The 24,134-nt window shown below is 36.3% G+C and overlaps 2 protein-coding genes and 1 pseudogene across 2 annotated transcripts; all 3 read right to left on the bottom strand.

The window, feature by feature from the left end:
* Positions 1-483: 483 nt before the first annotated feature.
* On the bottom strand, positions 484-4,504 carry LOC137745815 (zinc finger protein GAI-ASSOCIATED FACTOR 1). Its single transcript, XM_068485827.2, has 3 exons — positions 3,956-4,504; positions 2,513-2,909; positions 484-1,571 (listed from the first exon to the last, which is right to left on the bottom strand). The coding sequence occupies exons 1-3, from the start codon at positions 4,182-4,184 to the stop codon at positions 626-628; spliced, it is 1,572 nt and encodes a 523-aa protein (XP_068341928.2). The 5' UTR covers positions 4,185-4,504; the 3' UTR covers positions 484-625.
* Positions 4,505-7,399: 2,895 nt separating this feature from the next.
* LOC148692162 (uncharacterized) lies at positions 7,400-11,048 on the bottom strand (annotated as a pseudogene).
* A 7,522-nt stretch (positions 11,049-18,570) lies between these two features.
* LOC137746046 (uncharacterized) lies at positions 18,571-23,513 on the bottom strand. The gene is made up of 4 exons (XM_068486098.2): positions 23,339-23,513; positions 23,127-23,173; positions 21,626-22,462; positions 18,571-20,981 (listed from the first exon to the last, which is right to left on the bottom strand). The coding sequence occupies exons 2-4, from the start codon at positions 23,130-23,132 to the stop codon at positions 19,020-19,022; spliced, it is 2,805 nt and encodes a 934-aa protein (XP_068342199.2). The 5' UTR covers positions 23,133-23,173; positions 23,339-23,513; the 3' UTR covers positions 18,571-19,019.
* Between the last annotated feature and the right edge of the window lie 621 nt (positions 23,514-24,134).

The following is a 24,134-nucleotide window of genomic DNA, read 5'->3' as shown; positions in this document are numbered from 1 at the left end:
ATTGAAGTGGCACTAGTCTAGCCAATGAGGTAGTAACAATATATTATTAATTAATTTTCAAATATAATTGAGTAAAATTTAGGATTTTTCCCTAAATTTTCACTCTAGTTTAAATTTCATCCTCGAACTAAAAATTATTTAATTTAGGTCCTTAAGTTTGACAAAATGTGTAGCATCCGTCCCTCATGTTAGCTTCTGTTAAATTTTTTTGTTAGTTTGTTTATGTGACACATGTATGGGTCACACATATCTAATTCTATAATTAAAAATTATTTAATTTGGGATCATTCAGTTATTCATATAAATCAAATAAATGGATGATTCATCATGAGGATGCTATTTGTTCCCAAAGCCATCTATCTATCTGGTTGATGCATATGAATGGCTAAATGGCCTCCGTATTGAATGATTTTTTATAGATATGATATTTGGATGATGATAAAGAGAATAAACAGTTCCGATAAGATGTTCCTACGATAAAGAGACGTTCGAAACAATTCATTTACTAAAACTAAATTTTATCACATGGAGATCATAGCATCTAAAACCTAATAGTACAAAAAGTAAAACTTAAAAACTACACTGAATCAGCCATCTCATTCCTTAATGACGAAACTGATCATGATCAGCCAAACCTTTGCATTATTAGGTGATCATCATCATCAAATTCTCCAAACCCCAACTGATCTTGTTGACCATGTTGTTGTTTCTGCTGATCATGAAAATTTTCTGGTCTATTAATATCACCCGATCCTCCAAGCCCTAAAAAGTCAACTGTCAATGTATCACCACTACCCACATTACTAGCACCCCTCAACCCTATTTTATTTGGAGTCCCATTGTTTTCATGTTCCATGTTCTTCAAGAAACCATTGTTCTGATGATGATCGAATACCACGTTAAACATCCCCATTTCCGCACAATTAGCGCTGAAAAACTGTGGCGAGGTCTCTAATTGCGGAATGTTATGATCTCTCTGCTGCATAAAGTGGTTCATGTTGTACCCACCAGTAGTTGTACCATAGGTTGAGGGTGCCATGCTTGTTATGGTTGTACTACCAGGGTTAGGGTTAGGACCACCACTCAGAGTTGCACCCATTTGAGCCGCTTTTTGTAGCAGTTGCGTGGCGGATAAGTGGCCTGATGAGCTGGGGATGAGTGATTGACTGTGCCGGCCGTGATTTAATTCGAAGAGTAATGACGATGGTGATGGTGATGATGATGAAGTGTTGTTGTTGAGGGATCTCGGTGACATGTTTAAGGGTTTTGCGGGTATTGGGAAGGGTCGTTGGGGTTCTAGGGTCAAGGGGGTATTTTTGGCATCAAAAATATGATGAAATTGACCAGATGTAGTAATATCTGATCTTGCTGATGGTGGGTTATCGGTGATTTTGTTGTTGTTCATGGGCATTGATGTGGGGATGATGAGCTCACTGTTGGAAAGTTGGCCTTGTTGTAAGTTTGGTGCTCCCATAGTATTGTTGGTCATTAGTACTACTCCTTGGTTTCTTGCGTTGTTCTCTTCAGCTATGGTATCGCAAAAAGCTCTGTGGGTGATGAAGCTATCTCTTCTGCACAACATATAGACAGCCAATAGTAATCGTAAGCTAAACTGTATAAAGTTCATTTATGAGACTCAATTCAGACATATTTAACAAAATGAAAACTGTGTGCCGTCTAATTTATTATTGCTATAAGCCAAAAAGCACTACCTGTTAAGGGAAACAATAAACATAGTACGTCTCTTGATTAATGGCCGGCGTTGTAGAGGACAGACAAAATTAAACAAGATTAATGTGTTAAGTACCATATACAATTATTCTATTGCATAGAAGGTTTAATAACAAATGTTTTTTTTAAATAAGAATGCTTAGAACTTTCAATAATAAATTTTTGAAAGATTAGTTTCAGTCATTCAAGTTGACAATATTAAAGATATATAAATATATATATATATATATATATGTATGTATGTATGTTAATTTTAAATGTTCATGCATGCACAAGCGGCACAACTTATCTATCCAAAACGTCTGTCGTCGTAGTTGTTCAAATTGTGTAATTATCGAGAACACTTTTGCTCACCACTGTAATGTATACTTTTTATACACCTGATTATTTGTTATGTGCTCTTTTACTTAATTCTAATTAACTTTTCCATTAAACGTTTTTTTTTTTTTTTTTTTTTTAATTTTGAAAAAAATTTAACCAAGATTCATGTGACAAATGATTAAGCGTATGGTAAGCATACATCAAAGTTTAGGGTAGTGAGCAAAAATGCTCCCGTAATTATATAGACATTATTATAAGTTTTCTCTATAAAAATGCTAAGGAGACTCCCTCAAAAGTAGGATTTTTCATGGACTCTTTGTCATCTCACGTTTAATGTTAATTACCGTGCAAACATTATAAAGTATTGTGCTAAAAATATGAGGTGGTAAAAAGTACATAGAGAGTGTCAAGTTTGAGAGAGAGCCCCCTTAACAATTCTCTTTCTAGAATACTAATTTACCTGGAGAAGATGGTTCCACAGTCACATTTGTATTGTCTAGTACCACAGATCTTTGAATGAGCTTTCCAGTCCGATTGCACCGCGTACTTCTTGGAGCACTTCTCACATTTCCACTTTTTCTCACCATGCTTCCGGCAAAAGTGCTTTTTGATGCCCGTAAGATCCCCGAGTGCCCGCGATGGACCGTGATGGACGCAGGAGGGTTCTGGGCAGACATAGACTCGCTTAATGATTTCAGTGCTTGTTCTTTGCTTAAGCTTCCACGGCAAGTTGTGACCTCTTCTGTGCAATTGGAGGTTTTGGTCCCTTTGGAACCCCTTCTTGCAAATTTCACACACAAACCGGTTTGTGGCCATCAGGGTCTTTGGTGATAAGGCAATCACTTCAGCACTTGGGTCTGCATTTGGATGGAGTTTTAAACAATTAGTACATATGTTTGAAATTAATTACATTAGCATTTCGAAGTGTAAATGCATTAAGAAATTTGGAGCATTTTTATTGTGGATGGGGAAGCTTAATAGTAAAAGACTATAAAAAAAAAAAACACTCGATTACAAGGCAGATTTGATCAAGACAGAAAATCGTCAGCAACACGAGGGAAAGGGAAATGAGATGGTTCGCAGACAACTGAGAATGTATTTATGAAGATCTTTTACTTGAAATAGTTGAGCGCACAAATAAAGAAACAAAGGAGGGAGACCCTAGTCAAGGCAAAAGCAAGGGTATACATCATTACTGATTGAGATCCACTTCGGATCTCACACTCAGGAGTCCATAAATTGAATAATTCGGAGCGTTCAATCGATCCCTATTAGCCTATCTCACTGACCCACCTTACACACAATCTCTCTCTCCAACACCCAAATGATCACTCTCACTTGAACGATTTGGATTGCTTAATCCGTAAGCTCCAGAATGTGAGATCCGGAGAGAATCTCAATCTCTTTATTACAATAATCGTAAAACACTGAACCAATAATTGAACCCTTTCAAACTACTCAGAGATATATCAATAAGACATATAGTTCATGTTTTGTGACCCCATCAATATTTTTTTTGTCTGGAAACAAAATAATCCACGGCTCTCCTTCAAGAACTGAATCAAATCTGTTTGAAGATAGCTAGCTAGCTAGCTATCTAAGAACTAAATAATTGAACTAATTATTAAATATATGCAAGCATGCATATTTTGACCAAAAGGATACATAGAATGAAGATTATTACTCATAGACCAAACTCGCGAAAATAATTAGAAGATAAGAACAACATGTATTGAAGAAATTAAAATGAAAGTTTTTTAAACATCTATGAAGCTCGATTAAGCATATTCAAGTTACAAAAGATTAGGCGAGCCATACTTCACATCATGGTCCGGTCTGCAGCTGACAAGCAGACTAAATTGGTGAACGTCAACAGAAAAGTAAGAAGTTTGAATTGATCTACCTGGAGTTCCTGGTAGGTTTCTTTTCTTCTTAGCCGGTGGAGGTTGCTTTTGTACTTGAGCAGTGGACATACCATTGCTATCGATATTAGTTGTTGGAAGGAAGGAGTTGGAGCCATGGAAGTTTGCATGGTGATTTAATAGCTCTTGTTGTTGCTGTTGAACTTCTTCTCCGCCTGTATTTCCTGAAGAGAAGCTCCCAGTAGCTGCACTACCTGTGATATTTGACATTGAAGGAAGATAGATTTTTATTCACTCTTGTTTGTCTTACTTCCAAACTCTCCTTTGTTTCTTTCCCCACTTATCTTGTTCTTGGTGCTCTCTCTCTCTCTCTCTCTCTCAAGCAAGGCTATAGCTACTACTTCAAAAATTGATTAAATTAATGAGAAACCGAACAGAAAATATGGGATTTCTTGAAGTCTAGAGAAGACAAAACCCAGAAAATTCTCCTTCAATTGTGGTGAAGAGAGAGTTTTTGTTGGCATAATATGTGAACACAAGAACCAGGTCTTCTTTTGCCCCTAAACTGTTACCTTTGACGTAGATTATATATATGCCCCTGAAAGTAACTTTGTTGATTTTAATGATATTACATTTAAAGGATGTCCTTACACTTTCTTTTATCTTCACATATTCTCTGTTAATTTATATTATTTGATTCTCTTTGATTCATTTAATTCGATGGTTAAAAATTAAAAATATTGTATAAAAATATTCAAAATATTAATATAAGTAGAAATATTGATATGCTAATTTACGAAAATATCAATGTATATATAAAAATTTATATAAGCTGTCTTTCATGAAAATTATAGAAATTTTGATTTTCCTGTATCTCTTCAATACCGGCTAAAGTTTGCATATCACCACACCTATTCTATATATGGATTCTTGATTTTTGAAATATTTTAATAAAAAATTCGACAATTCTATGAATATTTTAAACAACAATGAAAATTAAAAAAGAATGCATGAATAGTATAAACTTTTTAAATAATTCGGGCAGTGGCAGACAAGGGCTTCTCGCCGAGAACTTGTCCGTTTGTGAGGAGATTTATTAATAAAGGAATTTTTGTTCCCAAAAGGTCAATTTCAATGAGACAAAACCACAAGATTGCCACTGCACAATTAGCCGCCTTAATGGGCAAAAGGACCACACTACCCTAACGCTCACGGGTGGGCGCTCTGGACGTCTTCTACTTGAAAAGGACCCGACATGAACACAAAAATTCTTATTGACGTGGCACATGGTGTAGATCACGAGGTCAATTTGTCAAGGGGTATTTTTCATATTTCAAAAACAATTGATGGCCATTTTGGTCATTCAACGTGGCCTGCTTCAAAGGTGATAGGTTTATGACGTGTCGTCAACCCACTATCGTGGTAGTAAACAAAGTAGATTAGTAGACACGAGAACCCTAGAATTGACCAGCTCGTAGCATAAACAAGAATGTATGATTGTTGAATCGTTTCGATGGATATTTTTTTTGTTAAACAAAGGGGCTGATTGTTGAACCTTCAGTAGCATTGCATGAAGCTTGGATCAATTCACCAAGATGATTATACGTGGCATCATGTGATATCAATTATACAGCAATTGCTGAATCAAATTTTACTGAAAGATGTTGAACTCATTTATTCTAACCTCCAAGCAAGTTATAATCCTAAAAAAAATGTCCCAAATTTCAGCGTTGAGAATCTCTTTACACCCTAGATTAACACAAAACCCAACATCCCAAGCTTCAAAAGAAAACATAATATGGGAAAATTTTAGTGGACAAATTTTAGTAGATGCATAACCAGGTATTAGCTAGAAAAGAAAAACATAACATGGGATAAATTTTATACCTTATATAAATTGGAGAAAAACTTATGCTGAAGTGTTTCATATCATTCGTAAAGTACCTCTCACAAAAACAAAAACAAAACAAAAAAAAGAAAAGAAAATCAGTATTTTTATTTCACTCGACCTTATACAATTTTCATTCGATTTAAGAGTACGTTGGCCGGATTAGAAAACCCTCCAGAGTATAAACTTTTTCTCACATATAGATAAAGGATTGCATGGAGATAGAGCCGTACTTTTATATTAAGGTTTAATTAGTTAATCATCAATTCTTTTTGGTTTGAGAACGATTGCTGGTGATGAAACTAAACTTTTAATAGGGCTCAAGTTTATGATTTCAAATATTCCATTTTTTAAAAGGTGCATTCTATTACTTTTGATCTTTACAAGTTTTTGTTTTATGAAAGTTCTTTAAAAAGGTTGAATGTTACTGAATATAACAACCCAGAAGGGAGATAAGTGTACGAAAATAGATATGAAAGCCAAATCTCAACCGTACGTTCTGCAAGTGCTATGCAGCTCAGCTTGCTTTTTGGTCAAAATTCAGCTAGGCATGCGGATGATGGGACTTTTGCATGGCCACGGATTTAGTTAACTGTTATATCTTTATTTGAATTTTCTCTGCATTTTTTGTTTGTTTTCCTTTTTAAAGTTATAATTAATGATACTTGGATATTTGAAACTGCAGCCATGCATGCATGTGAGTCTCTGTTTATATGTGCGTACGATCGCCGCCAAATTCAGTCCATCACATTATAGAGGACTACATTTGGCTCGTTATGCGATGAGAAAGACTTCTGCAGCTGGAATGTGCTGATAACGTATTGTTCAATACTAACTAAACAACGTATAAGTTTTATCTTATCCAAAACTAAACCTTAGGTTTTTGCAATCTTAGTCACCAGCCCCTTGCTCCAATTTGGGGTCAGCGACAATCACTCCCCACCTTCCTCCTAGCCTCACTGTCCCCCTCCCTGACCCTCTGCCAACCCCTTGCTCCAATTTGGGGTCGGCGGCAATCACTCCCCACCTTCCTCCCAGCCTCTTTCTCCCCTTCCCTGACCCTCTGCCAACCCATTCATTGTTTTTATTCCATTCAATCCCTCCCCCTTCCCAGTGTCGTCCCTTCCCCCCCTCCCTACCCTCTCTTAGCTTTTATAGTGTCTTCCCTCTTCCCCTCCATAGCTCTTTTCCACCATTTTGTGAGTAACTTGTCCTTGGTTGTGTGCCTTTACCCAGATCCAAGTCATTCCCATTTCAAGGTTCCTCAAATTGGGGTTGGTTTGTGGTTTGGGAAGGTTTTGTGGTTGTTGATGGTTGGTTCCACTTCCATCAGCTTGTTTCCATGGCAGTGACGTTCCCCTTAACCGATTTGGTGGTTGCGCATCCTTGCACATTCAGATCTGGCAAACCTGCTGCCTTAGTGTTCAAATTTGACGGCGCCGCTGTCTTAGGTTTGGTCTTGGTTCATGACCTGCTCACTGAGATGAGTTGACCCGTGGTCCTTTCTTAGAGTAGTGGTTGATTTCGTTGCCTCGACCTACAATGGCGAAGCCAGGAATTGACGGGGGAAGGGGCGAAGTTAAAAGATTGCAAGGTTCAAAAGAATAGCAACAACCAAATCCTTTTATATAGTAATATCTTCCATAATTTATCAATACAAACAAATTACAATTGTTGCCGGCGAGGTTTCATATCATGAAAACGTTGCATAATAGGCTCATTATCAATAAAAGCAAATACATCTCTTTCAATGTAAACAAGCATGCTATTACTTAACCATTGATCTCCCATTTTGTTACGCAATGGTGTTTTCACAATCTTCATAGCAGAAAAAGCTCTCTTCACCGAAGCGGTTGCAACCGGTAAAACCAAAGCCAATGCAATAAACTTATACACTAACATATAGCTTGCACCTTCCAGTCTTCACCAACTCCTTTGCAAGATCACCAATTCCTCTCAATGATGAAAACTCAATATGCATCTTCATATCGTGAATGTAATTGTCTTGGTTGGTATCATCTTTAATCCATTCAAGCACCTCCACCACGGCTTCAAGCATGACAATAATACTCAATATAGTACCATAATGTGAGTTCTACGTGTATCACAAGGACGCAAGAGATTACTCTCTTGATTTAACCCTCTACTCGTTTCAAGATCACCAATATCAAAAGCTTTCTTAATTTGTTCTAGTTGTTTCTCTCTAAATGCATCACGACGCTTATACGATGATCCAATAGTATTGACCAAGATACTAGCATTGTTAAAGAAAATGTCGACACCCTCAATTCCCTTTGCAATGGCTACAAGAGCTAGTTGAAGTTGGTGTGCAAAACAATGAACATAAAATACTTGAGGATACTTGTTCAAAATCTTTGTTTTAAGACCATTTAGCTCACATTTCATATTACTAGCTCTATCATAGCCTTGTCCCCGTAACTTAGACATACTCAAATTTGTTGTAGAAAAGAATCTCTCGATAGCCTCTTCAAGCAAGCTACTAGTTGTAAAGGTGACATGTTGCACATCCAAAAACTTTTCAATTGCTTATCCTTTTTTGTTCACATAAAGCAATACCACCACCATTTGCTCTTTAGTTAAAGAATCACGTGATCCATCAACCAAAGAGAAAAAAATGCACCTTCCATATCTTTAGTGATTGCATCTATAGTTTCAATGGCACAAGCACAGACAAGATCTTTTTGAATATCGGAAGAAGTATACTTAAGATTCTTGGGAGCATTCTCAAACACAACTTTCCTAACTTGCTTATTATGCTTGGAAAGAAATTGCATTAGCTCCAAATAATTACCTCTATTGCTTGATTTGAATGATTCATCATGGCCACAAAAAGGCAAATCTTGTCCCAACAACCATCTTGTACACTCAAGTGAGGCATTCAATAAAGTACGATAATTAGTGCAAGCTTCATCAATTTTTTGATATACTATACTCTAACCACTTAAACTTATCAAACCAATTGATGATAAAACATCTTTGGTCACTAACTTTTCTTGGCATGATGTGGTCTCTAGGTTGACAAGGATCATTTTGGAGATAATGTCTACGAATTGCTTCACAATAATTAGGTGGATAATCAAGCATTTGACGTCTATGTCCAGCGTTTGCAGGAAGATTAGCCAATATTTCATCCAACTCAGTGGTCTCACTTTGTTGTGACCTACTAGGAATATTCGAAGGAGAACTTCTTGGAATATTTGAAGGAGGAGGAGGACTACTCGGAATATTTGAAGGAGAAGGACTACCCGAAATGTTTGAAGGAGGATTTAAGCATTGTTTCTTATAGTATCATTCCATTTTGTAACTGTAAAATGGAAAGAAAAAAAAAAATTCTTAGACTCTTAATCCTAGGGTAGACTATACTATAGTATGCATAATAACTAATCCAACCAACAATTCAATTAATCAATACCAATAAGTATACAAATTATTCGATAAATAAAAATTCAATTCAACTAATCATATGAATAATTGTAAACATAATGCATTATGTAATAATTCAATTAATTAATCAATAATTGAGAATTCAAATTTTAATTTTTACCCTAAAAAATAATTTCATAATTTCATATCAATAATCAATAACCAATAACCATATTAGTGCATTGAGTGCTTTACTATATGATTATATACCAATTAAACAAAATTCATTTTAAATAATTAATTAGGGTTAGGGATTATAAATTTAGGAATTAAAAAATTTACCTAAATAGTGGGTTTGATGGTTAGAAGCTGGGCCCTGGCGGTGCTGCTAAGTAATGATTGGTTTGATGCCAAATGGTGCTACTGTGCTGAGTGCTGACTGGTTCCGTTCCATTTTCTGCTTCGAAAGGAAGATCAGCGGCTGCACTTTGCTGCTCTGATTGAAGGATGAAAAAGGAAAAATGACACGGAGAGAAGAAATTGAGAGATTGAATGAATGGGGGACATGCGGTCCCCCAATATAATATTTTTTTTTTCTTCTTCCAACTTATCAAAACGGCGCCGTTTCATTTTTTTTTTTTTTTAATTTTTTTTACCAAGACCAAAACGACGTCGTTTTGACCTGGTTGTTTTAAAAAAAAAATTAAGTCAGCTTTGCTGCGCACAAAGCAGAACCAGACAGACCACCGGAGACGAAGAGCAGCAGCAGCAGAATCGGTGGGTTTTCTGACAGGGGAGGGGCAAAATCAGCGCTCCAGTCTTGTTTTTCCGGCTAGGGGAGTGGCAGCTGCCACTCCTCGCCCTCACGTGGCTTTGCCACTGTCGACGTATGAATGTTGTGGTCGTGTGTTTGCGATGGTTAGATGTTGTCTTCGCTTTATGCGTTGAGTTTGTGGTCTCGTTTTTTAACAGTTTTTGTGGTCTCGCTTTATTGGGATGATTTTATGTGACCTCGCATTTATAAGATGACCTATGCGGACTCCGATATAAGTCTTGCATCTATCGTATTTTTGTAATAGATTTGTATTAATGACATTTTGTAAGGTTAGGACAGTGTTTATGGTAACCGTATAGGGGTTTACTATTGTTTGTTTTACTGTGCAAATTTACTCCATATCAATTTCTTGGTCACTGAAGCTTATGTACCCAATTAACAACCTCTATAATTATTTGTGAAGTTTAATGAAATATCACCCTATCGTTTCGTGTCAAAAATCAGCGTATAAGCTTTTATTTTATGTATGTTGTTCAATGCTAACTATATCGTTTTGACACATCCTGTCTCACAATATTAGAGCAGTTCCACCGGGGGTGGGAAAGGCCAGCACCCAGCCAAAAAAACAGCCCGTCACCCAGTGAAACCACTCCAGCCCAGCATTTTGACCGGCACCTAGTCCAAGCTGGTCTCCAGGCCAGCCCAAAATCGACAGAGGCGTGAGCCAACCTGTATGACGCCATGCTAACGCTAGCGTGACTTCATGGGCCTTTTTTTTTTTTTTTTTTTTTTTTCTACAATCTCCACCTGCACCTTCACCGCAATCTCCACCTCCATCATTCTTCGTCGCGCCTCCGACGCCTCCTGATCCATGGAACCCCATCTGATACACCCATACGTTTTCTTCATCTACACCCCATCTCAAATCCCTCCTTCCTCTTCCCGATTTCCACTCCGCCAATCCTGGGGCTCCGATTGCTCCGCGCAGGGACCGCACAGAGATAGCTCTCTCTGATTCGAGGAACAAGAAGAAATACCTGCTGGTCTTCGATCCATATGAAATCAGGTGCATAATCTGCTTCCTCATTTGAAGAAGAAAAGATGGAGAAAAGGGGGAGAAAAAAAGAGTGGGGAGAGAGATGGCTGGTCAGAGCAATAGGGGGAGAAAGGACCGAAGAAGGAATGGAAGCAGTGGGAAGGAAACAAAAATGGTAGATTTTTCGAGAGAAAAGAAGAAAAAAGAACAAATAAATTAAATGATAAAATATTAATTGATATGAATAAAATATGGGCTAGGTGCCAGCGGATTTTTAGGGATGTAAATGCTCTAGCCTATTACTGTACACCGGAGTTTATTACTGTTCATTTGAGTGGATAAATGAGCTGAGTGCTGACGCAAAGTCTTTAGAGGTGGAATTACTCTTAGAGTCATCATGCCATGAAAATTGCCCTATGTTTGTTCATGTGTTGTACGTTACCGACTTCCAGTTTCCGGTTACGTTATCAACATGTCGATGTCAGTTACAGTTAAACAGTTACAGACTTTGGTATTCCTACGCAAGAGCTAGCCCGAAAGGAAAATAATTAAAGAGGATTATATTCATTATATTATTTGCTTGGCCTAAACTAACAATAATATAATTCTAATGATCTGATTAATTAGCTAGCGGTCGGGACGTAGCTACCTAGCTAGCTTGTCTTATATATGTAGGGTTTGTAGTTCAATTCGGATTTATCACTAATCAAGTATTAATATTCTATACAGAAACAAATATTGTATTAGTTAGTACGTGCGTGTGATTACAGCTATCTAGCTAGTCAAATTACGTGTTTGTAAATATATACTAAATAATATATGATTATATGGTTGTAATCTTAAGTGCAATGTAACCATATATATATATATATATGTCCAAACGGTCTTTGTCAAACTAACTCTCCGCCAACTGTGGAGTTTTTTAACGTAACGGTCACACTGTTAAGTGGTATTTTTATTTCTTGTGTTATAAACTTATAATACAAAGTGATGAGATAGTTAATATAGTTGATATTTCATTAATCTAAGACATAATGTTATGAATAAATATGTTATAACACAAGTAAACTGATAAAAGTACGTGACGGTAGTTTTATATGGTCTACATGACACTGTTGTATGGTCATACGGAAAAACCCAAATGAACACAAATACAGGACGACTGAAGCAACGATAATCACACATGGTTGAGGTATAAAATACTATTGTCCATATCAATAAGATACTGCATATACTATACGTCTTGCATTTTGTAGTCTTATTGCTCAACAGCCTCTACTCTTACATATACACACATCGTCAATTACTATTCATGACGCAAAGCAAAACAATAATTAGGCTTCCACATACATATAGTAATATAAACCTATATTTGTCGGACTCGTAACACACAACATTTAGTTCTCATATCAAGACTTATTCTCTGTTCTCAAATCATAGGTCCCCTTAAAAAAAACTTAAAAACACTGATACTATGATCGAGTTGTATTTCTCTTCATTTGTAATTAAAATTTCTTAAATTGACTATTATTTATAATTAGAATGCAAATCATTGTGTGGCATATCGTAAATCTCTCACCGCTTTAAAAATATTATTACACTGGAAAATATAAATAACTAAATAAACTTGTAATATTGGTCCATATAAGTGGAGGCATATGCATGCATTTACCTCAGTTAAACTTTCCATCGCCCAAGTCAATACTGATCCGCAATCATTGGGGCAAAAGGTCGATCCATCGAATTTTTAGTCAAGATTCGTGGTTATTGGAGCTAGTAAAAGCAAAAATAGTTGAGAAGATTCGTAGCTATATATTAGATTTAAAATGATGAACATTCATACACGTAGACTTAGATAAAGTGATTAATCATATTAGTTGTACACTTACAGAAAATCATTTGGAATGGTTACCGACTGACCGCCATTTTTATTTGAATAAAGACCAGTTTTTACCGTTCCCATAAATAATATAAAAGGGACCAATTAATGTATTAAAAATAGCTTGTTCTTAGGAGCTTCTAATTTAGCAAGTGAATGAATTTAGCTATCAACTAGGTAAGCAAAACTTGAAGATTAGGAACTGTTTTTAAGTTGACATTGACCCATGCACGTTCGCCATTTTACAGAGAAATGAAGCGTTTGTTGGAAAGGGATCCTTTCCGGATCCCTTCCACCAAGTTAAGGAATCCAAGCTTTTGAAATGTGATCCAACAAGGGCCCCTTTAAAGTTATAGTAACTTTAGTTGTTGGATCAAATTTCAAGGGTTCGGATTCCTTAACTTGGTGGATTTGGTGGAAGGGATCTAGAGAGGATCCCTTTCCGTGTTTGTTCTTGTCGCTCAACTCGCTTTTGCCTATCCAAAGCCAAAATATATAAAAGTATGCGTAAAGAGAAAAAACTATGTGAAACTTATTTCTCTTTTAAATATTTTGGAACTCGTTTAGAAATGCTTTTAAAATGACTGAAAATGTTTTTAGTGAAAATATTTTTTAAATTAATCCTTAGTAAAACCCAAGTAATTCTGAAAAAGAAAACACTTTAACTACTTTGTATAAGAAGCACATATCTGGTAATTCTTTCAAAAAGCACATAAAATGCTTTTGAAACCCAAAATCAATTTCACCAATAAGTGCTTTTAAAACTCAAAATCTATTTCACTAAAAACATTTTCTTCATTTTAAAAGTACTTTCAAACAATCTTTTTATAGTTTATATATTTTCAAATAAATTGGCCATTGAAAATCCATAAAAGGTCTTGGTAGCCCTTCCAAAAGCCAAAAAAAAATTAATATTCACTTTCTAGCTTTTTTTGTTATTGGGATCGGGGTAATAGTTGGAAATCTACTTTCAAAACAGAACCCAAGATTTTGTTGTCTCATTTCGGGATGAATTAGAAAGTGGGGTGTCATCAAATCATCAAATCATGAACCAAAAGGCCAAAGGGTTTTCATCCATGGAATGAGATCCACTTTGAGTCTTTATGTTTGAAGTACGCGAAATGATACATTCCCACCGTTCAAGAAAAAAGAAAATGATTTAAGTCGTTTAAGTTTTTGGGTTTTTGTGATGTGGGTTAATATGATGAGTTAATAGAAGTTGTACGATTGAAATTGAGTGGCCTAAATCTCTCAATTTGTGGGCTCTAAACACATAGAACCATAATGGATCTCAAATTCTCAATCCTTCATCTACAATGGTAGGTAGAATCATAGAACAAGAGATTGCTTTGTCCTACGACATTTACGATGATCATTTAGTCTTGCGGCTTTTGTATTTACTTTTTTAGACGAAATTCTTAGTTCAAATTCCATAAACGAAAATGGTTGAATTAATAAACAAGAATGAAAATTTTCTTGATGGTAGACAATTAGCTAGGATATATAAGAAACAAGACACGAGTCTATTAGATGGATAGTGATGTGAAAACTCGGAAAGAATATCTTGCAAAGCTAAAGATCCCAAGAACATGCTAAAATTAACATATTTGCCAAAAACAAATATATTAGTATTTTAAACTAGGAAGGTGCATGCATGGGCCCGAAGTACCGAAGTTACTTACAAGCATCGTCGATCGACTCGATCTGAGTCATACTCTTCTTTTATCTCCTGTCGTCCTTGAATTTTTGGCAAAATGTTGACATTTTGTTCTTAGTTAGAGAGAACGTCACGCTTTTTTTAATTTTTGACGTATAGGGAAATTCTGAATCAAAATTATTGATTGTGATTGATTTTGATTTTACTAATTCTCTATTTGTGAATTAAGTTGATTATATTTTCTTAATTATTGGCGCCAAAGATGTCCCATTAGCGCCAAAAGGTATGGCCAAAGATGAGAGATGCATCATTTTTTCTTTTCAAAACCCAACTTTTTGATGAAAAGAAGAAAAACATGTAAAATGATTACAGGAAAGTTCCCAGGCAATAGGGCATATAGGTACAACTCAACATTATAAGATCATCTCCAATCCTAAAAATTTAAGTTAGAAAAGTTTAAGTCATAACCCATAAATTGTTGGAAAATATTAGTATTTATGTTTATTTTAGTATTTGGGTTTTGCTTGTTAGTTTAGGAATTGAGCCTAGCCCATCCGAGTTAGGGTTTCTTAAGTTTAGTTCTCTATAAATATTACTTGTAATTTAGTTTGAAAATCAAGTTACTCATGATGTAGCTCTTGGTGTTTTGTAACTGTTTCAGCATTCTTGTTTGTTTAATAAAATTCTTATTATTTTGTAATTTTTATTGTCACTCACATTGATATTCAACTTGGTATCAGAGCAGGTTTCTGCTTCGTTCTATGCCCTTGCTTCTTCTTGGTCACTTTGTTTAAGTTTGTTTTTTTTTTTTTTTGTCTTTGGATATCCGGTATTGACAGTCGTGGTAGTCTGAAAAAAAAAAGGGTTGTCATTGTTCACCGTTCGCTCTTGTCCTGTACTCTAGCATCTGACCTGCATCCCTAGAAATCTCACACCAGCGGGTTTTTTGAGTTTCTGCACTTGTTCACTGGAGTTTTGCAATTGCTAGCACAGAAGAAAAAAACAGGAAAAGAAAAGAGGAGAGAAAAAACGAAAAAAAGAAATAGTGGTTTGTTTTTTAGAGGCCCACGCGGGCATGAAAGAAATATTGGTGGTTTCGTTGTTTTTAAGGCCGACATGGGTGACTTGAGAAGGTGGTTGTTTGGCTTGTATTGGGAAGACCGTTTTTGCGACAATCGCTCGAGCGTTTGAACTGGTGACCACTTGAGTGACGTTGTGTACATGGTGAATTGGATTTTTTGTTGGTTTATTCGGAAGTTCGCAATTGGCATCGGAAAAGTTTGCACTAGTATTGGTATTTGTCTTGCACTGGCACTGGCATTAGCATTAACATGGGAATCTTGCACGAGCATTGGCATTAGCATGGGAATCTTGCACTTGCACTAATGGAATTTCGTATTGAAATTGGCATTGGAAGTTAGCATAATAAAGCTTGCATCCACATCATCCGTTGGCAAACTCATGTTGTGTACAGCCATGAGTTTGATGGGTATGTTGGAAAATATTAGTATTTATGTTTCTTTTAGTATTTGGGTTTTGTTTGTTAGTTTAGGAATTGAGCCTAGCCCATCCGAGTTATGGTTTCTTAGGTTTAGTTCTCTATTAATATTGCTTGTAATTTAGTTTGAGAAGTAAGTTACTCACAATGTAGCTCTTGGAGTTTTGTAGCCGTTTTGGCATTCTTATTTGTTTAATAAAATTCTAATTATTTTGTAATTTTTATCATCACGCACTCTGATATTCAACTGAAACTGCTTTTTTCATCCAATGTTTATGACTTAAATTTTAGCCCGAGAGTATTAAATTATGATTTTAGTCTTTTTTTTTTGGTAACTTTTTGAAAATAAAATTTTTGTAGATTTTTCTAATTTATTTTCATGAACATTTTAACTTAAAAATATTTAAATTCCAATAAATAATTAAAAATCATATAAATACATAGGTATTTATAAAGTTTTATGTGAAATTTGACTTAAATAAATTCTTTAAATTATTTTAGACGTTTGATTTAATTTTGGGTCATCATTTTTTTTTTTTTTATATTAGATTTGATCTCATTTGATCACAACCGTTGAATTATAGGTAAAAAACAAAAAAATGTTTGAAATATGACAGTTTGGTGGGTCCAGAATAATTTAAGCCACACTAATATTTGGGGAAAATCTAGCCCAAAAATATACTTTTTGTCCAAGACTTATTTAGCCCAATGGTTGGAGATGGTTTGGGGAAGGGGGTTTGAAATTTTATATTTTAAGTTTTATCCCATGAATTGGAGATAGTCTAAAGAAACCAATCTGCAAATTGGAATTAAGTATGGACCATTTTTTTGTTTTACAAGCGATATTCTACCTTAAACTAATCGAAATTGTGAGAAGAGAGCTTCGAACTCAATCAAATACATACGAGCAATGGTGAATGTACATTGGGACCAAGTGAAGGTCTTCCGATGACTCAAACTAATCTAAATTGTGAGAAGAGAGCTTGGAACTCGATCAAATACATACGAGCAGTGGCGAATGTACATTGGGACCAAGTGAAGGACTTCCGATGACTTTTCGAATGTTTGGTACTGATCCCTTTTGTGCCTATCAAGTGTTTGATATAATGTCTGCTAGGCATATCTCGACAGGTTGCATCGAAAACACTCGACAAATTCTCTCGATATCACTCATCACATTGAATTGGCATATGTCGATATTTGTTGACATGTGTGCAACATGATTTGGCTGATGACAATAAGCTTGCCAAAGTGTTCGACGAAATGACTTAGTGAAAAAACTAAATTTGTTTTGCACACTTCTATCTAAAAAACTTGTATTTTAACATTGGGACTCCCGAAGGTTCGAACCCTAGATCCGCCACTGCATAAGAGGAGTATATTCGCTTTAGCTAATGTATTATGTAACTATACCCACGTATGGAGGAACCAAATATATATTTTTCTGTTCTTTGGTATGAGTAGGAAAAAGTATAAATTTTGCCAATTAACATGACACAACCGTGTTTATACAAAAACATGTAATCCAATATCCTGTTAAATAGGGTTTTGTGTTTCTACGTATACGTTCTGTGTTTAAAACCCTCTCCCAATATAATTGTTCACACTCTACCGCCTCCCCTTAATATTAGTTTTTTATAATATTTTTTTTTTAAGCAAAGGGTAATCACTATAGTCAACGAAATTATAGCAACGGTCAAATGGGTCAACTAATAAGGCATTTCAATCTAAGCAGGCCCATGTTTGGAAGCCTATCTAATATTTGAAGGCTTGAAGCCTTAACATACAAGACCCAACAGACCAAGACCTGGTTTGGTACTGAGGTGATTCTGAAAAAAGCTGGTATCAAAAAAAGTTGGGAGCTGTTTTTGTGTTTGGTAAACATTCAGCTTCAACTTTTTTTCACAGTTTTGGGTGAAAAAAAGCCAAAAACAAGAAGCTGCAAAACCCAGCTTTCAAAAAATCAGTTTTTTTTCACATCTGTTTTACATAAAAGTTTACCAAACACTATAATACTGTTTTTTTTTTTTCAAAAGCACTTTTACAAAAAAGTTTACCAAACACTCTGTTGCTTTATTTCACAGCCGCTTATTCTCACAGCACAGCAAAATCAGTTTTTTTTCAAAGCACAGCAATACCAAACCAGCCCCAAAGCCTATTTCAAGCCCTAAACATTCAAGGCCCAAAGACTAACCAAATGACTTATAACATCAAGGTTTTGAAAGCAAATGCAAAACCCCACTTCCATTTGATATGTATGCTGGGGCCAATGACACATTAACGGCTGAAGCCACCGTCTTGTGTCTGAGCGACTGACTTTAGCATTTTTCATGTGTGGAATCGGGTGTGCTGGGCAAGAACTATGATATAACAGGACAGCCAAAGGACTAGGGAATAGAAACCAAATTATAGGGCACAAAATAACAGTGAGATTATGAGATGTTCTATATAGGATATAGAACTAACTTTCTATCAACAAAAAAAAGGGCCCACCAAACCTTAAAACCCTGCTGAAATAGAAAAAGTGCCAACAAAAAGGTCATCAAAACCAGCCTCGGATCTTTTTCCGAATACATGTTTAACTTACAACCATGATGAGTTCATAAGAGATTACCAGAAATTAAAGTTCTGTTCATCATGTCAGACTATATTATCTATGCAAACCCACTAACTAAACAGTTTTGGAAGAAACTTGAACAGCAAGTGACCCCTTGAAACAGTCATCCATAGCTCAGACGAGAAATTTCTTAGTTACCCCAAAAACCATGAATAGCCATCAAAAGTGCTGTCAAATTCGCCTAGTTTAATCTCCTATCATTGAATTTTCGAAAATATTTGACAATATTCTTGTCCATCTGGAAGACTTCACAGTTACTACTTTGTGCAGTTTTGAAACCACTTTACAAATCAAAAGAGAGATTAGTACCTTACCAGGGTTAATTCTTCCGAAAATCACAACTTCAAGATGACATGAGTCTTCAAACACACCTAGAGGCTAGTTGGCCACTTTTCTCCAGTTTGATCAAGAGGTTTGCTATCCGTATCTTTGCTAACATTCAAACCTTCGTTCACCTCGCTTTCTTCTGAAGCCACAATTCCACTAACAGTATCAGCATGGCTTGAAGTTACCCTGACTCTCTTCCGGGCCTTGCGGGAGGGTCTTGAGACTTGATTTTCCCCAAGGATATCGTCTGAGCGGTTTTTTCTCTTTTTAATGCCTAATAACCCGTCTGCAAGAGCTTCCAATGCTCTAGCTGTTAGTGGTCGGTTTCTTGTGCTTTGCCTCCTGGAGATCATGTTAAAGGTACTCAAAGTGTCTACAACATGTGCTTCACTTGATGGGAGGCACAGGCTGTCTACATTTGTTTCCAAGTTGACCACAACAACTTTTTCACTGTTTCTACTGTCCATCAAATCCTGATGTAAGTTTAGGATGGATGATTCCTGGTCTTGATGATTCTCATTCTTCTCATGCGACATGCGCTCACCTGAACAATTCCCACCATGAGTTTCAGAACTACTCTCCTTTACTGGACTACCTTCAGCAAGAGAAGCAATTGATGGCTCCCTTTCAAGAGGACCCGCTAGAGAAACAACAAGCTCGCCTGCATCTAGAGAATTCAATGGGCCATGGGATCCCACTTGTTCTGACTGCAAACCTTGAGAGCTACTGTTGACGAGGCAACCTGTTTCTGACTTAGCACAAGCAGCTAATCGTCGGCGTTTGGGGAGAGAACCTACAGAATTTGAATGTCTATGTTTCTCTTTCCGACTAAACTTATGTAATGTAGTCCTTTTCGGCTTCTTGTCATCAGACATCCCCTTTTTTTTATTCGGGTGGCCTTCCATTTTTTCTGTAGAATCTGAGCTATTTTTTACTTCCATTTGGTTTGTACCACCAATATCAGATATATCCCTACGGCAGTTGTCGCTGAAATTATTCACTTCACCATCCAATGAAATATCAGCAGCATCAGGCTTATGCTTGCCCAGTAAATCCGCAAACGAATTTTCTTCAGTTTCTCGTAAAAGACCAGTTGACTTAGAAACACTTTCAAACACAGTTGGCGAGCATCTCAGTTCTGTAACTGTTGATGATTTTCCTCTATGAACTAGACTGGTATCGACAATTGTGAACCTCTTACGCTTCAGGTGCTTGGCCATATTGGTTTTACTGTTCAATTGCATTTCAACAGTATCATTTCCATGTCCATTTAATTTATTCTCACAAGAGTCCCCTTCATTTTCTCTTGAACAATTGGGCTGTTCCGAATTACTTTGGAGTTCAACTGGTGAGTATTTCAGTTCCACTATGCCACGTGATTTTGCTCCATGGACCAAACTGGTATCGACAACAGTGAACTGCATGCGGTTTGGTTTGCTAGTAACGACCCTTGGTTTGAGGTAGCAATGGCGTTGATGATTAGATAGATCATCCTGGTCTGATGTCGCCTCTGGAACAAGTTCTTCTTCACCTTGAAGCTGAATAAGTTCTGGTTCAGATGCCACTTTGTTCAGAACATCACTAACAGAATCAAAATACTGATCTCCCCTTGTCAATTTTCTTCTTTTGAACTTCTTTATGCCAGGCATAAGAAAAACCAAAGAAAATGTAGGTTGCTCAGAATGCCATCCATTTGCTAGCAAACGCGGCCAAACAGCCTCCCAAAAGATATCGTTAGATCGCCCTTTGCTCAACCGAACTCCTCCAGTCAAATATTTAATTATTTCACTGAATGTAAGAGAACTAAACGCTTTGCAAGCTGGTAATTTTGGACAAGCTGGAAGCTCCTGATTGTTCTTTCCAGGTTCCAGGGCAAAGCCTGTGAGATCTTCTTTCCCTTTCCCAATTCCTATAGCTTCCACAAGGACACGAATGCCAACAATGGACTTTAAGAAGGATACATATTCTTCTAGAGACGTTGTCCCCTCTGCAAATAATTTGTAACCCTGCTAATAAGAGATCACAGGAGAAACGAGGAGTGAGAATCATAACATTTAGCTCTCAGATAGATAAAGAATATTCAAGCTACAGCGACATTCATAGGAGCGTTTGTAATCCATTTCTCAATCTGAGCTAAGAATATGTTATACAAGAATCAATCTATTCCGAACCATGAAATATTATGCATCTGACTTGTAACAAGAGAACGTCAACATTATTATTAATTGTCATTGTTAATAGAGAACTATTGTTAATAGGAAAACAAACTTCCATGAATAAAATTCAGCAATAAATACGTTAACTCTCAATTCTGTTGCTATATAACAACTCTCCTATCACCCTTTAAAGAGCAAGAAAAAGTGAATGAACAATACGAAAGAAGAGAGACTGGAGCGGTGAAGCCATGGGAGTACAAAATGGTATCAACATGCATTAAGTGCACTGTCAAACAAAATATACTTTTCTGGAATCTACAGCATAATAGCAAGGTTTCCTTTTCGACTTCATTGCAAGATGAAAAAAGAAATGATGGTAAATTTCAGTGGCATACAACAAGTATGTACACTATTATAATTATTGATCCTATTAAATTATGTTCCAGGGCAAAAAAATTATCACATATATACTTAAATAGCGAATCATGAAGTACCTCTGATAAAGATTTTTGAGATTCTTCTGAGACATGAGGAATTATACGAGATAACAGCTCCCGTTGCCTCCACCCTGTGAAAATTTTCTCCCCGAGTATACATTTCTTTCTTCTACTTTTCCGGCACTCTGACCATCTGCGGTATGCATCAGACCTATAAAACTTCCCATAATAAAATGACAGTATTTCTCCCATGGCTTTGTTCTCCATGAATCTCTTCACCTGGTAAAAGCTCTTCCCGAAAATGTATAAACCCAGAAGAAAGCCATCCACTTCAGCATCACTCCAAGTGCTTCTTGATGAACCGGGAACTGGATAACAGCACTTGCTTCTCAGCGACTGATTCGCATTCTCTTCCTCCACCATCAGCTCAATATTTTCTGCTTTTGATTCATCTACCTCGTCCAACCCAAATAACAAGGGTGCAACTTTGAGTTTTGAACTTTTCTTCCTCAGTCTAGTAGGATCCTTTTTTCTCTTTCTAGCTTCCTTAGAACTCTTTCCATTAACCACATTATCAGGGTTAATTGGAGATTCCAGCCTGTGATCTTCAATGTTATTCACTTCGTCAGAATATACAATTGGTACGGGCAAACCAACTAGAAAGTAATGGGAACCATCAACAACTTTTGAATGAGCGGGATTAGTCAAAAGCTTATACTGCTCAGCGTCCATAGTCATGGAAGGGATTTCCACTTGGTACGCATCACCAACTCGGGGAGCCACCTGCTGCTCTCCGAACATATTGCTTATGTCAGGACTACCTGGATCAAATAAATGCTGAACAGATGTCTCTTCGATGCAATTACCAACATCATCTAGCTGATCTGATTCCATCTGCCAAAGTTTATAGAAACATAACAATAAACACTTAGGATTGGAAAAAGGCATTAAACCTTCACCATGAAACCTTCAGCATACTGCATTGGGTTTTATTTGTCACTATCATCATCTCTCCCGAAGCCAACGCGGTCTATTAATTATAAACTTGGGGATGCAGATCCTAACGAAAAATGAAACCCAAATAAAGATATCTACAAAGAGAAAACGACCCCTGAATGAAAAAAAAAAAACACATAAAAGCAGATAATTTCAAGATCACCAAACCAAATTCAGATAACCAACCTAGATCTATATCGATAAAGGACACAACAACAAATGCTATCAAGCATGTCGAAACAATCGACACAACAGTTTCACGAAAACAAAAGCCAACAAATAACGAAAATCAAACGTGTACAGCACTCTCTGAGACAAAAACGCAGAAGCTTATGCAAATTGCAACCAAAATATTACAAATTTACAGCCAAAGCAAATAGCATTCAAACCAAACTTTCATAGCCAAACCCTGATCGGATTCTCGTATTAACCCACAAAATTTAGCTCATATAAAACTCCAGAAAAATGCAAACAATAACAACAATGCAGAGAGTTGTTTCACAAGCGTTACAAACAGTATGCAAAAGAGTATTTAGAGAGAGAGAATTCAGTAGTGGCTAACCTCCATGGAAGAGCTTGAATGTCAAGAACCCACGTGAAAAACAAGACCTGCGCAAATGGGTTTTCGCGTTAAGCTTTGATTCACATCTATTACCAAACTTTAATATAATATCAAACACATCGACAAAAAAGTAGAGCAAATAAATAAGAACAAACCAAACACAGCCTTAAGAGTTAAGAGAGAGAAAGAGACAGGAGAGAGCGAGAGAGTACCTGGTTCAAAAGAGATAAACTTTCGTATGGGTTCGCAGAGATGAATTCACAGGCTCTGAAGGGAAGGACAGAGTGGAGAAGTGAGAACCAGAAAAATCAAAGTGTCGTTTGGTGTTTGCATAGAGAGGAAGGAAGGCTTTATAGGCTAGGAGGAGGAGGAGAATATGTATGTCTCGTGTCAACAAAGAGTTTTCATGAAAAAATAAATGAAAAATGAAAAATAAAGACTCCAAAAATCCAATTGACAAATCAAACACTTCATTTTAAGTTGTCGTCAATGACTGTTCGGCCCAGCAACACAGATATTTTCATTATCGATTAAAAAGAAGATTTGAGTGTGAATCTCATGAAAACTTTAAGTTGTCGCCAATGACTGTATGGTTCATTACAGTCAATATTTTCATTGTGCTAAACAAGAGATCTGAGTATTATATTTGTCGTATGAACCTAAAAAAGTAAAAACGGATAAGATTTGAGCAAACTAGCGTAAATGGGAAATTACAACGTTGTCCCTTCGTGATTTGACCAAAATACTCAAATTATGAAGCCTTATGAGATAAAAGAAATTACAACTTTTTCTGTGTCCTCATAATACTCAAATTTCGTTAGATATGTTTTCTTTGTTATTAGTGGAAAGTGGAGATTTGAACTTGTGACCACTTTTTCTGTGTCCTCATAATACTCAAATTTCGTTAGATATGTTTTCTTTGTTATTAGTGGAAAGTGGAGATTTGAACTTGTGACCTCTTACAAGGTTGAGAAAAAAAACACCGTCGAACACAAGGACTAGTTGAAC

The sequence above is a fragment of the Pyrus communis genome, chromosome 12 (assembly GCF_041283825.1).
Source record: "Pyrus communis isolate YQ-2024b chromosome 12, ASM4128382v1, whole genome shotgun sequence".
In the NCBI taxonomy this organism is placed as follows: Eukaryota; Viridiplantae; Streptophyta; class Magnoliopsida; order Rosales; family Rosaceae; genus Pyrus; species Pyrus communis.
The sequence above is the reverse complement of the archived record's forward strand: the minus strand, read 5'-3'. Positions and strand labels throughout refer to the sequence as shown.